This window comes from Sceloporus occidentalis, unplaced genomic scaffold (genome assembly GCF_023333645.1).
Source record: "Sceloporus occidentalis isolate IW3139 unplaced genomic scaffold, rSceOcc1.0.p SCAF_22, whole genome shotgun sequence".
In the NCBI taxonomy this organism is placed as follows: Eukaryota; Metazoa; Chordata; class Lepidosauria; order Squamata; family Phrynosomatidae; genus Sceloporus; species Sceloporus occidentalis.
Genome location: NW_028317002.1, coordinates 8,663,903 through 8,677,072, shown reverse-complemented (window position 1 = coordinate 8,677,072; position 13,170 = coordinate 8,663,903). Strand labels below are relative to the sequence as shown.

General features: G+C 39.6%; 1 protein-coding gene across 1 annotated transcript in view; it reads left to right on the top strand.

Moving 5' to 3' along the window:
- Positions 1-13,170, top strand: part of LOC149300965 (protein phosphatase 1E-like) — a 91,843-nt gene that overhangs the window by 73,969 nt on the left and 4,704 nt on the right. The window contains exons 3-4 of the mRNA XM_089484496.1: positions 3,460-3,659; positions 8,967-9,155. Coding sequence (XP_089340622.1) covers positions 3,460-3,659; positions 8,967-9,155 — 389 coding nt within the window. The remainder of the gene's footprint in view (positions 1-3,459; positions 3,660-8,966; positions 9,156-13,170) is intronic.

The following is a 13,170-nucleotide window of genomic DNA, read 5'->3' as shown; positions in this document are numbered from 1 at the left end:
GATGCGGCCTCTGCAGTTGAAAAATAGGCCAGGACCTAGTGGCCAACTGAGCATTTGGGCTTGGAATTGGTATGCCTAGATGATGAGACATACATTTGGAGTTGTTGGTTCTCTCGTGTATAGAAAACGTTTCACATTTTGTCTGAACTACCCTTGCTCCCCTTGACAGTCTGATATGCATATGGAGATTTTCTCTGTGTAATCGCACACTTACAGTAACTTTTGATGCTATCATGTAGGGAACTGCAAGCTCTTCAGTGTGACTTGCTCTTATTTAAACTAGTCTTTTGCAAATAGACTAATGACTCTCTATGAAACATGGAACATGGAAGCTTGCACTGGGCCTCCAGGGAGTTTTTTTACCTGAAGCACACTATTTTTTTAGTTATGTCTATCACACAGTCTTCATGGTAATTAGAAAATAAAGGAAATCATTAGAATGTATATTTTGTTCAGTACCATGGATAGGGAAATTTGGTTTTCTGTTCACAATTTGCTACTTTTCTGTCTGTTAACATCCTGTGTTCATCTCATGTGTATTTGGTTTATGATGTCACTACTGCTTTCTGCAGTATACTGTAAATATTTGTTACAGGCAGAGAATGGGTTGACATTAGACTTTCAACCCCTATGTACAGGATTCTACAAATGAAAAATCTTTAATGCATTACAGCCCACTCTGAAAGTTGTGAAAAACTCAGCAGTAAATAAGCATGACCTTGGTCTGGGGATTTGATCATGCACAGACTCTGCTGTATACTTCTTTTTTAAAGGTTCTATTTAAATGGAAAAAGATACACATGAGTACTAGTGTTATTTATCCCACAGACCTTATTCTAAGCTCACAGAACAGAACACAGGACAGCTGGCAGCAACACCAGACACGTGGATTGGCAGGGAAGGCAAATATAGCCATGCTTCTCATTATTGCACAATGAAGTAGCTCAGCTAAGTAAAGGGGTATTTTACTTTAAGGGCAAAGTAGGGTGTCTCTAGAGTTTGACTTATTGACAAAGGTACTGAGAGTTGGAATATGATTACTGAAGTTCAGAAAGAGACAGACAATACACGAAGTAAAAATGTCAGCAATCTCTAAATGCCAGTCTCTTCTTCACTATCCCTTAAAAATATTTTTAAGACAATTAATTAATTAAAGATTTTAGTTAATTAATTAATTAATTAAAGAATTCATTATGTACCAATGGCACATACATGCTTTATCTGGTGAAGGGTTGGCAAGTGGCAACATTTTAGGCCAGGGGGAAATTCCACGTGGCAGAGAACATATTCTGTGTGCATAATTGATTTCTGTCTAAAAACTATTTTACAAAAAGAGAATGTATATAAAACCCATAAAAGGTACATAGAAGGACCAGTCATCGTGGACTTCTTACTCTAGATATCCTGGTGGCTACTGCTATCAACACTTATCATGGTTTTAATGAACTAAACAGTGTTATGCATCCTAGTATGTGTTCATTGATTAATTACATACCTCATGCTGGACAGACCAATATATAAGTGCATTGATTTCTTGGCTGGATAGCCATTAAGTGAGAAATAATACAAGGAACCTACAGAATACCTAATACTGTGATATTTCATATTATTCTCAATGTTATTTTTTACAATTATATATAAGATATTTTATCATGGATTTATTCGTTTTCACTTTATTACTATTATTAGAAGGTGATTTTCCTTAATGTAAGAAAAAAGACCAAGGACCAATTAAGCTTTGAGTCTTTATTCCAACAATAATGGACAAACCAGATGGGCCAAATTCTCCTAGTTATTCTCCATAACTCTCCTCTGTTATTTTCAGTTCATTTGTGTGGAAAATGCCATCATGTTGACACATTTAATGTTTTCAGTCACTGATCTGGCACTGTCTTATGAGACAAAATTTTCTCATAGTGCTGACCAGCATATGGAAAGAGGGGGCTCTTATGACATTGCACTCTAAATACATAGACATTAATATGAAGTAGTTCCCTTCTTTGCAGCTATAACAGTTTCCACTCTTTTGGGAAGGCTTTCCACACAAATTTGGAGTGTTTCTGTGGAAATCTTCGTTCCAGTTCATCCCAAAGTTTTTAATGGGGTTGAGGTCAGGGCTCTGTGCAACCATGTCTTTATGGACCTTGCTGAGTGCACTGGGGCACAGACTGTAATAGAAAAGGGCCTTCCCCAAACTATCCCCCCAAAGTTGGAAGCATAGCATTGTCCAAAATGTCTTTGAATGTTGTAGCATTAACATTACCCCTTACTGTAACTAAGGGAGCTAGCCTAAACTCTGAAAAACAGCCCCAGGCCAAATCCCCTTTCGTCCACCAAAGTTTTCAGTAGGCACTATGTATTCCATTAGGTAGTGTTCTCCTGGCATCCACCAAACCCTGAATTATCCATCAGACTTCCAGATGGTGAAATTTAATTGATCACTCCAGGGGACACATTTCCGTTGCTCCAGAGTGCAGTGGCGATGTGCTTTACACCAGACAATGCTAGGTATTGCTCATAGTGATCTTTGGCTTCTGTGCAGCTACTCAGCCATAAAAACTAATTTCTGACATACAATGCTTGCACTGATGTTGCTTTCAGAGGCAGTTTGGATCTTTGTAGTGAGTGATGCTACAGAGGACAGATCATTTTTATGCTCTTCGGCACTTGGCAGTCTTGCTCTGAGTGTGTGGTCTACTGCTTTATGAATGAGCTGGTGCTACTACTAGACATTTCCACTTCACAATAATAGCACTTGCAGCGGACTGCAGCAGATCTACCAGTGCAGAAATTTCACAAACTGGCTTGTGGCAAAGGTGGCATCCTATGACACTGCCATGTTTGTCCAAGGAGATGGCTGCCTATGTGCTTGATTTTATACACTTTAGCAATGGTGTGGCTGAAACACCTAAACGTAATAATTAGGAGGGATGTCTCAATACTTTTGGGACATCTGGAGATAAATGGCTGATATGGTTCCATACACGGAATCCAATTAATGTAAATAATTTATTGTGCAGTTTGATAAAATAATTTACATATAATTTAGTATAAGGAGACTTCTACAACTTCCAGCTTGGGCTGTTATAGGATTATTCGTATTGTTTCCCATTTCTTAGATTTTGGGCCTTTTAGATGGTCTCTATAGAGAGTTAATTTCACTAATAATCATTACCTCTGACAAGCAGACCTTAGAGGTTGTAAAATGAATGAGACAACATCATGTTCTACTACATTATGTTCTCTGGAAACAGTGCAACAATATCAATCCAATATCTGGATATATATACCAAAACTTTTCATGCCAATGGAATTTCCCAAGGACAAGAGATGTAATTGCACCATGATTATTATCTTTAACTTATTATTGCTATTTATTTAAGGATGGGTATAGTGACTTCAAAAAAACATTTCATTGTCATGCCAATATCTGTTTTTTACTTTCTATTTTCTTTGTAGAGATTGATACAGTGAAATTAGCACATGCAGTATTCAGCAAATTACATGAGATCTGCTGTAGCTGGGTGAAGGACTTTCCCATGCGGCGCAAGCCACACCTGTATTTTGAAACCTCTATCCACGCCATCAAGAACATGCGTCGTAAGATGGAGGACAAGCATGTCTGTATCCCGGACTTCAACATCCTCTTCAATCTGGAGGTGACTGCAAATAGTGTTAAGTTATACTGAGACTTACTTTTGTAAGGAAAAAGCTGTCCTACTAGGACAGTCTCCAGGAATGTACACATTATGTGGTTAGAGAATGGACAGCAAGTACAACAATGTAGTGATATACAGACTATATGTCTTTTTTTGTGGGATGGGGACTTGAGAAATGCATTTAATGTGCTGTTCCATATACTGTGCTGAATGTAACACTTTTTGTAACAAAATGCAGCATTACAAACAAAATCCCTTATGCTGTTAAATTCTTCTCAGATGTAATTCTAAAATGATGTAAAAGAAATATCCTTAATTCATAATACTTGTCAGGGCCACATAACTGGCATGGGACACAGAAACAGAGACTGACAGGCATACTTAGGAACTCTCTGGCTGTGACCCGAAGAACTCTGGGAGAAAAGCCCCTTCTCAGGTTTTCCAGGACAACCCCCAAATCCTACCGGGTTGTGGGAGCGGAGTCTTGACACACCTGCTCCCCGTCCTTTTTCCCCACCCTTTCCCTAAGTGTGGGTGTTTCCCGTGATGTCAGCAGGAAGGAACACTCACTGACCGCAGTGGGACCGCCCACTGACATCCGTGGGCAGTCATAGCCCATTCCTGCAAGGGTAGGCTCCAGGAGCCGGAGCCAACAATTTCCCAGGTATAGTGATAGGTTGCTGATGCAGAACTGAAGATGCTCATCAAGTGTCTGTATTTTTATGTGTGATTAAACATTCACAGGAAATAAATAAAATGACAACTCTGCTAAGGTGTCTGTGCATAAATAACATAGTAAAAGTAGCCCACTCAATACTGCTTTCCCTTTACTTGTGCTTTGCACCAACAGCACAGCTCCGTGCTTGTGTTGTATGACAACAGCAGAGACCTCCATCAAAGGATTTCCCCTAACAGTAATGATCCCCAGTGCCCACAAAAGGGGAAGCTCATCTTAACAGTGGGACAGTATGCACAAATTGGGACTGTCCCGCGGGATGTTTAATGTGGTCATGAAATGGTTTAGATAATTCACGGACTGTCAGGTTTTTATTTATGTTCTGTCATCAGGGCCTTAAATTAAATGATAAGTCTGGCATCATTGTTTGAATCAAGTGGTTTTAAAGTAACAATACGCACTTTTTTTTAGGGAGCATGATGAACATATTCAAGATTTATTTTACCTTCCATGAGAAATCATTTCTGGTTAGCCTATGATGTCACAGATCCACTGGGTGATAATGTGATAATGGCCATTAGTAACAATTGTGTTAGAATGCATACAAGGGTGATGGGTATGTAAGTTAATTGTGTGTCTGGATGTGAGGTGTGTTGATACTACTCTTGTCCCTACTCTAGCTCACATCTTCAACCTCTCCCTCAGTAGTGGATCTGTCCCATCCTCCTTCAAGCATGCTACCATTGCTCCAATCTTGAAAAAGCCCTCCCTTGACCCGACTGATCTTCTTGAAAGAACTGTTTATACAAAATTAGCTAAGTTTCTTGATTCCAACTCGCTACTTCACCCTCTTCAATCTGGTTTTCACCCTCGACACTCTACTGAGACCGCCCTTACTAAAGTTACAAATGACCTACTAACTGCCAAGTCCAAGGGCCACTACTCCATGCTAATCTTACTGGACCTTTCTGCTGCTTTTGACTCTGTGCACCACCCTCTTCTCGTTCAAACTCTTCATGCTCTTGGTCTCAGTGACACTGCTCTCTCCTGGTTCACTTACTACCTCTCTGATCGTACCTTCAGCGTCTCTGTCTCCGGTAACTCTTCCCCTTCCCCTCTCAGTGGGGGTACCCCAAGGCTCAGTTCTAGGACCCCTTCTGTTCTCTCTCTCTACACTTGCTCACTTGGCAAACTAATCACATCCTTTGGCTTTCAATACCACCTGAATGCTGATGACACCCTGATCTATATACCCTCTCCTGATCTCTCTCCTTCTGTCTTAGATCGTGTAACTAACTGTCCCGCTTCCATCTCTACCTGGATGTCTAAACGTTTCCTGAAACTCAATCTCTCCAAAACCGAACTTCTCATCTTCTCTCTCTCCAACGCTGAGATTCCCCAATCAGTTTCGCTCAATGTTAATGGTGCTATCATCTTGCCGTCTCTTCATGCCCGCTGTCTTGGTGTCACCCTTGACTCTGACCTTTCATTCACCCCCCCACTAAGGCTCTCGTCCAAGCCCTTATTATCTCCTGCCTTGATTATTTTGATTATTGTAACTCTGTCTTAGCTGGTCTCCCTCTTAACTGTCTCACCCCTCTATAATCCACCATGAATGCTGTTGTCAGACTTATCTTCCTCTTGTTCGCTTCACTAACACCTCTCCCCTCTGTCAGTCTCTTCACTGGATGCCTGTGCGCTTCAGGATTCATTTCAAAATCCGGACTCTTACTTTCAGATCTCCTCACTCATCTCTAAATACACTCCTAACCGGTCTCTCTGATCATCCAATGATCTCCTTCTATCTTCTCCTCTGATTCCTAGCTCTCATGCGCACCTACAAGATTTCTCAAGGGCTGCCCCTATCCTCTGGAAAGCTCTCCCCTGGCCTATCCGTCTTTCTCCGTGGCTTTATTCCTTCAAAAAATCCCTCAAGACCCACTTCTTTAAGGATGCTTACAACACTGCACATTTATGCCCTCCCATATTCCTTTAGCTCACCTTTCCTAGTCCCTCTCCTGCAATACATTTACTAGTGTGGCTGCTCCATCCCTAACAACGGCACTTTTACCTATTGTGTAATATACCCTAAATCCCTCTAGACTGTAAACTCTTTTGAGCAGGGCCCTCCTCACCTGTTGTCCTGTCCACCCATTGTAAAGCGCTACAGAATTTGATGGCACTATATAAAACAATAAATATTAATAAAAATAAGTCATTGACTAACAAAAGGTCATGATTATATGAGTAAAAAGGATATATTTTTTTTAAATGAATACAAATGGCCATGCTATTTTATGTTCACATACCTTATCTTACTTTTCTTTACTTCTACGGGTGAGCAGATTAAAACCCTTCTTGCGTTACTGCTTCCTGTCTTGTGAATAGCTGGACCATGGAAGGTTGAGCTGAGTTCCGACATAAAAAACCATAGAGAGGGGTCACACAGTTACATATTGCCTTACTGGGACAGGAAAAGCATTTCTGCAGTATTTTGTCAGATATAAAAAGCACAAAAATACCTCTAGCTCTTTATCATTCAGGAAGCTGACACGCAGAAAAGGTTTATATTTGTTGAGCTAGATTAGCAACAACAACCAGTAAAGGTATGTACACATAAAATACCACCTTATCTTGAGTACTCATTCCCTTCTTAAATACTGGTATTAGTCAGTATGTTTTACTAGAATAAAAAAAATTAAATCTTATTTGTTTACTGTCTTGGATGAAATTTATTGGGATTTTTTTATATTTCAAAACATGCCCTTAAAAGGTAACATTTATGACTTTATTATTCCTGGAGTACACTAGATTAAAATGCCAAATTTAATGTGGGTAGGCATGAATGTGAAAACAACTTGACTCCCCGCCACTTGGGATTAAATACAATTAGAGCATACATTGTTTTTTATACGTCCACTTTCGCTGTTGTATTCCCAGGGCCAGAATAAATAATATTAAGCACCAAAGCACTTGCTCTTTGAGTCTTTAATACATACATTAATGCGATATTGCTTGGTTGGCTGCTTTTATATTAGATTTTATTTGCTTTGCATTACATTTTACAGGTTTTGCATTTACTCATTTCAATGATTTACATTTTTTCAGAGTCATGCACCCATCATGCACGTTTCAAACGAGATATAATCAGCACATTAAATGCAGACAGTTTTGGAAGACAATTGATAGATCTCAGAAATAATAATAACCTTCACCATGTTTTCAAAATATAGAATAACAAAAGATACCACTATGGAGAAAAACATTACTTAAATGTTCCTAAACAATCTGCAGGTGCTACCCTTTTCTTCCATGGTATGTTATGTATGTTGTAAAGGGGAGATTATGGAACATAAGGATAAATATACACTCACTGATACACCCTGCTATTACCGGGTTGGACACCCTTTTTCTTTCAGAACTGCCTTCATTCTTTGTGGCATACTTTCAAGGTGCTTAAAATGTTCATCAGAGATTTTGGTCCATATAGACATGATGGCATCACGCAGTTGCTGCAGATTTAACCTCAGCACATCCATGATGCAAATCTCCCGTTCTACCACATCCCAAGGGTGCTCTATTGGATTGAGATCACCTGTGGAGGCCATTGGAGTACAGTGTCATGTTCAAGGAACCAGTTTGAAGTGATGTGAGCTTTGTGGCATTGTGCATTATCCTGCTGGAAGTAGCCATCAGAAAATGGGTACACTGTGGTCATAAAGCGATGGACATGGTCAGCTGTCGCATTCAAGCCCTGCTCGGGGGCCAAAAGTATGTCAAGAAAATGTCCCCCACACCAGTACACCATGGATGGATCTATTGCCTTCATGTTGTTTATGCCAAAGTCTGACCCTGCAATCTGAATGTTGCAGCTGGAATCGAGACTCATCAGACCAGGCAACGTTCTTGCAGTCTTCCATCATACAATTTTGGTGAGCCTGTGCGAATTGTAGCCTCAGTTTCCTGTTCTTAGCTGACAGGTATGGCACCCGGCGTGGCCTTCTGCTGCTGTAGCCCTTCTGCTTCAAGGTTCGACGTGTTTTGCATTCAGAAATGGTATTCTGCATACCTTGGTTGTAACGAGTGGTTATTTGAGTTACAGTTGCCTTTCTGTCATCTCAAACCAGTCTGCCCAGTAGATCAGCAGTTTCTGAAATACTCAGACCAGCCAGTCTGGCACAAACAACCATGCCACGTTCAAAGTCACTTAAATCTCATTTCTTTCCCATTCTGATGCTCGATTTGAACTTCAGCAAGTTGACTTGACCACATCTATATGCCTAAATACATTGAGTTGCTGCCATGTGATTGGGTGATTAGCTATTTGTGGCAGTTGAACAGGTCTACCTAAGAAAGTGGCCAGTGAGTGTATATATCTGTTACAGTTGAAAAGTGGTGTTATCACCATATCAACCAAAAAAATCATTAATACTTATAGGCCCATTCCATTAGTTGCTATGGTGGTAAAACCCCTTTCCCCATAGAGCTACTTTAGTGTTTCTTGCAAACTTGGCAGGGAGTGGGGACACAGCATTTCCAGAGTACCCATACATCATGAACATAGTGGTGTGCCAAATGGTCAGTTCCACAATCTACAACACCTGTACTTAATGTATTCTTTGTATCCACAGGATCAGGAAGAGCAAGCTTACTTTGCTGTGTTTGACGGGCATGGAGGAGTAGATGCTGCGGTGTATGCTGCTATACATCTTCATGTGAACTTGGTGAAGCAAGAGATATTCCCACAGGATCCTGCAGAGGCACTGTGCAGAGCTTTCCGCACCACAGATGAGGGCTTTGTTAAGAAGGCCGCTAGGGAGGTCAGTTCTATGTTTGGACATACGAGCTCGTAAACATAAGTGTCTTATGCAACTCTACAGCTCTACGGTATCCATAATTTAAATTTACTTGACAAAGTACAATTTAAATGCTGTTACTTTTTGGTACCCTTTCCAAATTAGGCTTGCCATTTAAACCATTCATCAATCTTTTTGTTTAATATAGTATTGTAGTCCAAAAGTAATTGTGAGAATAATACAAAGCACACATTTTATATATCAACATTGGTATTTGTTTAAAAAAAAAAATATTTTGGACTCACCTTTCATTCACTACTTGTAATTTTGTGTTTAATACCTAATGGTAATTTGGTCTACCTCCTAGTCTGCCCCATAGAGAAAGACAAGTTGTGTTATTGAAGAGGGGTTTCCGATGTGTTACATATTACCTTACTCAGTGACACTGTCGACTGTGTTTCTGTCCTCAAATTTACAGCAGCAGCAACATGCCTTCTGCTATATTAAACATCATGTTTGTTGTATAAGTCAGATTCTACTCGGATTCCTTTTATTCTGGCATTGGCAAGATCATCCATGAGCTCCAAGTTAGCCATATTAGCAGCCATCGGCTTATAACTAGAGTTATAAGCTCAGCTTCCATTGGTATATAACTAGAGTAGTGATGGAAGTAGTTTTTAACCCTGGAAGCTATATGAACTACAGAAAAAGTATACATATGACCTACAGTTAAAAAATCATGTGCACCTAGGCACTAAAACTGGTGGTTTCTCCCACTGTGGGAGACATTGTGAAATTATGTGAAATATAAGATTAAAAAAATGTGAGATATGCTTGAAAAATTAATCTGTAATGGGGGTTGGTAAGGATACTCCTTTTTGTTTTGAGCCCTTGAATAACAGCACCGGAAGCACTTGCCTAGTCTGCATTACAGAGAATCAGAAACTTAACTCAAGATATTCCTTTTTAATTTAGCCTACTGTGGCAGGGGATGTCCTGGCTATACTGTTGGGTATAAGACCCGCAAAGTTTTCCTGCACATGATATACTCACCTCCAGTCAACTCCAGCCATGACTCAGGGAACGCTGCTGGTAGGGGTCTGTTCAGACCCCATGCGCATGGCGAGTGATGTGGTATCACTGTTAACTTTCTACTATTTTTCATCAGAGTTACTTATTGCATTTTACAGGATGTACATATTATTATTCACATTAACCCACAGCTCAGACCCATTCAATATCCACCTTGCCATTGACATCAACAAATTGTTAAGCTTTCAGAGCTCTCATAGCCTTATTTAGAATTGCCAGCCGTCGCTTTATTTTAGTTGACATCTTGGCATCACATTTTCAGTTCTCGTGATGAATAAAAGAGTGCGGATATTAATAGTGTGTCTCAATTTTGAGTGCACAATTAGAAAAAGAGCAGGAATTCAGACGGGTCCTAATTCTTTCATTCATCATTTTCTTTAAAGAGCCCTTGGTTGTCCTTTCTTTCTCCCTGTGAACAGTTAATTAGATCTCAGATGTCAAGAGTGATTAATTATTGCATAATTATTATTTTTTTCTGTCATTATTACAAAACCATCCTTTTCATTTTTTTGGATGACAAATGCCAAGATTCCTTTTCCCTTTGGTGCTTGGCTAACATCTGGCAAAGATTTTTTGGAGGGTTTACCTTAACTCACCTACTATCTGCAATTAAATGAACTGCTTAACTTTCCCACACATGAAGAAGTACAGAGTAGGACTGATTAGGAGGGTTTTGATTAGAAGAGCGCTCTGATTAGAAGAGAATTATTTTAATCTGTAAGTGCTATTTCATGTTTTTATTTGGGATACTGAAGAACGACATTGGGAAAAGTGACAGATCAGCTATAAGTAATAATAGTTCAGCTAAGCAGATCCCTAATAAAATCATGTTCTCTGGACATTTAAATGTAATGTTCAATTTCGTGGAATTTAAAACATTTGCAACCAAAAAGTTAGAACCCTCATTCCTAGTTCAAAACCTTCCCAGAAATCATTCTTTACTCATGTAAGAGTTTGCCTGGTTTACATTGAGGTACTGTCAGCAGTCCTACAGAGCACCATAGATCTGTCATCTGTTATATCTTCCTGCTGTGCCTTCTTCCCAACAAGTGATATTAAATGTAAGCTCACCTGAGCAGGACCTCCCTTCTTTTTGTAAGTGTCCTATGTAAATAAATTGATTATAATGAAAGCCAGATGAGGTTCGTGTACCATGCGAGGATACCAGTCATGGTAGATTGAGTAGATGACTACATAATGTCTATGAATATCCAGCTCCTCAGTGTGCCGCTGCTTAATGGAGCAGTTACAAGTAGATCTTTGATTTCCCCATCCACTGTTTACACTTTGGAGGACTGTACCTAGTTAGGAGAGTCTGTATAGTATCCTCTACCCAGTGAAATGCGTCCTCTAGAGGTGGCACGCTCAGCCTCCCTATTAAGCTTCAGAAGGGCTCCCGGACCTGCCGCCCTAGTAAGCCAGAATACGCTATATATATATATATTTAAGCATGCCTGCTGTATCTTCAGAATATTTCGGAAACAAATGCAGACACAGTACATATTGTGAAAGGAAGAGTCTGTTGTATGTAAAACAGGATGTCCGCTTCAATCCCTTAAGTAGTATTCACTGTCCCACAGCTTTTTAAAGATTTAATTTGGTTGACAATAATGATAGAGGCTGACATAAGAAAAGCAATGTGATAATCAGGTGAATAACATTCACTAATTGTCCTTTATTAGGTTTAGATTTACTAGGACAGTAATAGGCAAAGGAGCAAAAACACCTGCAGTAATGAAGGTCCTTGGATGCAAACTGAGGTAAAAGGATTGGGAATGTGGATGAAGTAGATTAACTCAATGTAAACGCTAGATATGGTCTTTGTTTGCCCTTGACAAAGCCATGGTTTGCATTAACGAAAGACGAGTCAAGTAATAGTGAATACGAATGAAAATGCACCGCATTTATCATGCAGTCACTGAACACATTATATTTGCTCACACAAAGTTAAATGACTTAATCATTTCCTGCTTAGGAAAAGTACTTTGTCTTTATGAAGCAATATACCTGGTAAGATGGTGGGGAAATTCTGTGCGTGATTTGTCTTCAGTCAGACTGAAGCAGATGTACATGTGACGAGCTACAATCTATCATGGTGACACAAAGCTCAAGGTGACATTGCAAAAATAAGAAATCAGAAACAAGCTGTCACCGCACAGACATGATGTACCATGTTCTCTGCAGACTGCATCCAGATGAATTGCTCAGGGAAGGATAGTGTCCACTACTCAGTGAGAAATATCAGCCTAGAACATCTCCTTTACACATGAGACTGACCTGGCTAGAGATTGTGTAATTTAGAGTTGGTACTATTTACGTAATCAATAAATCTCTAAATGGTTATTTGTGTAAAGGGCAAACTGAACGTTGCTGCGTTCCTTGAGATATATAAAAGGGAAGCAACATAATCTGACTATATAAAGAATGATACAGAGAATCAAATAAAATTGAGAGGAACATGTTTTGATGATGCCAGGAAATCTTGTATGGATTGAGTGCTATTCAGAAGATGAGGAGCTATTTGAAGAATCATTTGTAAGATGTTCCTGTACATAAAGCATAACCCAATTTATGGCTTTCTCATGGCATGTAACCAAGCCAGATTCCCTTGACTCATAGTGTCTGACTTTCTTGCAGATGCCATGTTGGTTCTTCTCGACATCACTGAAATGCAGATTATGCTCTCAGAGTTCATAAAATTGTATTGCTACTTTAGGACAGAGGTCTCCAACAGGTACAGTAGCTTGTAATGCCGCTGTGGAGCTCACTTTGTTCCAGCATCTCCTTCTCAGATAGAGCAGCATAAGATATGTCAGGATGAGGAGTGAGTCTATGTAAATAACCATCGGAGAGAAATACAATTAAACTTCAAGAAATAAGAAGATGCCTACAATGTACAATGTATGAAGTTGCTAATTTTGAAGTGTTTCATTAAGTAACTCTTATC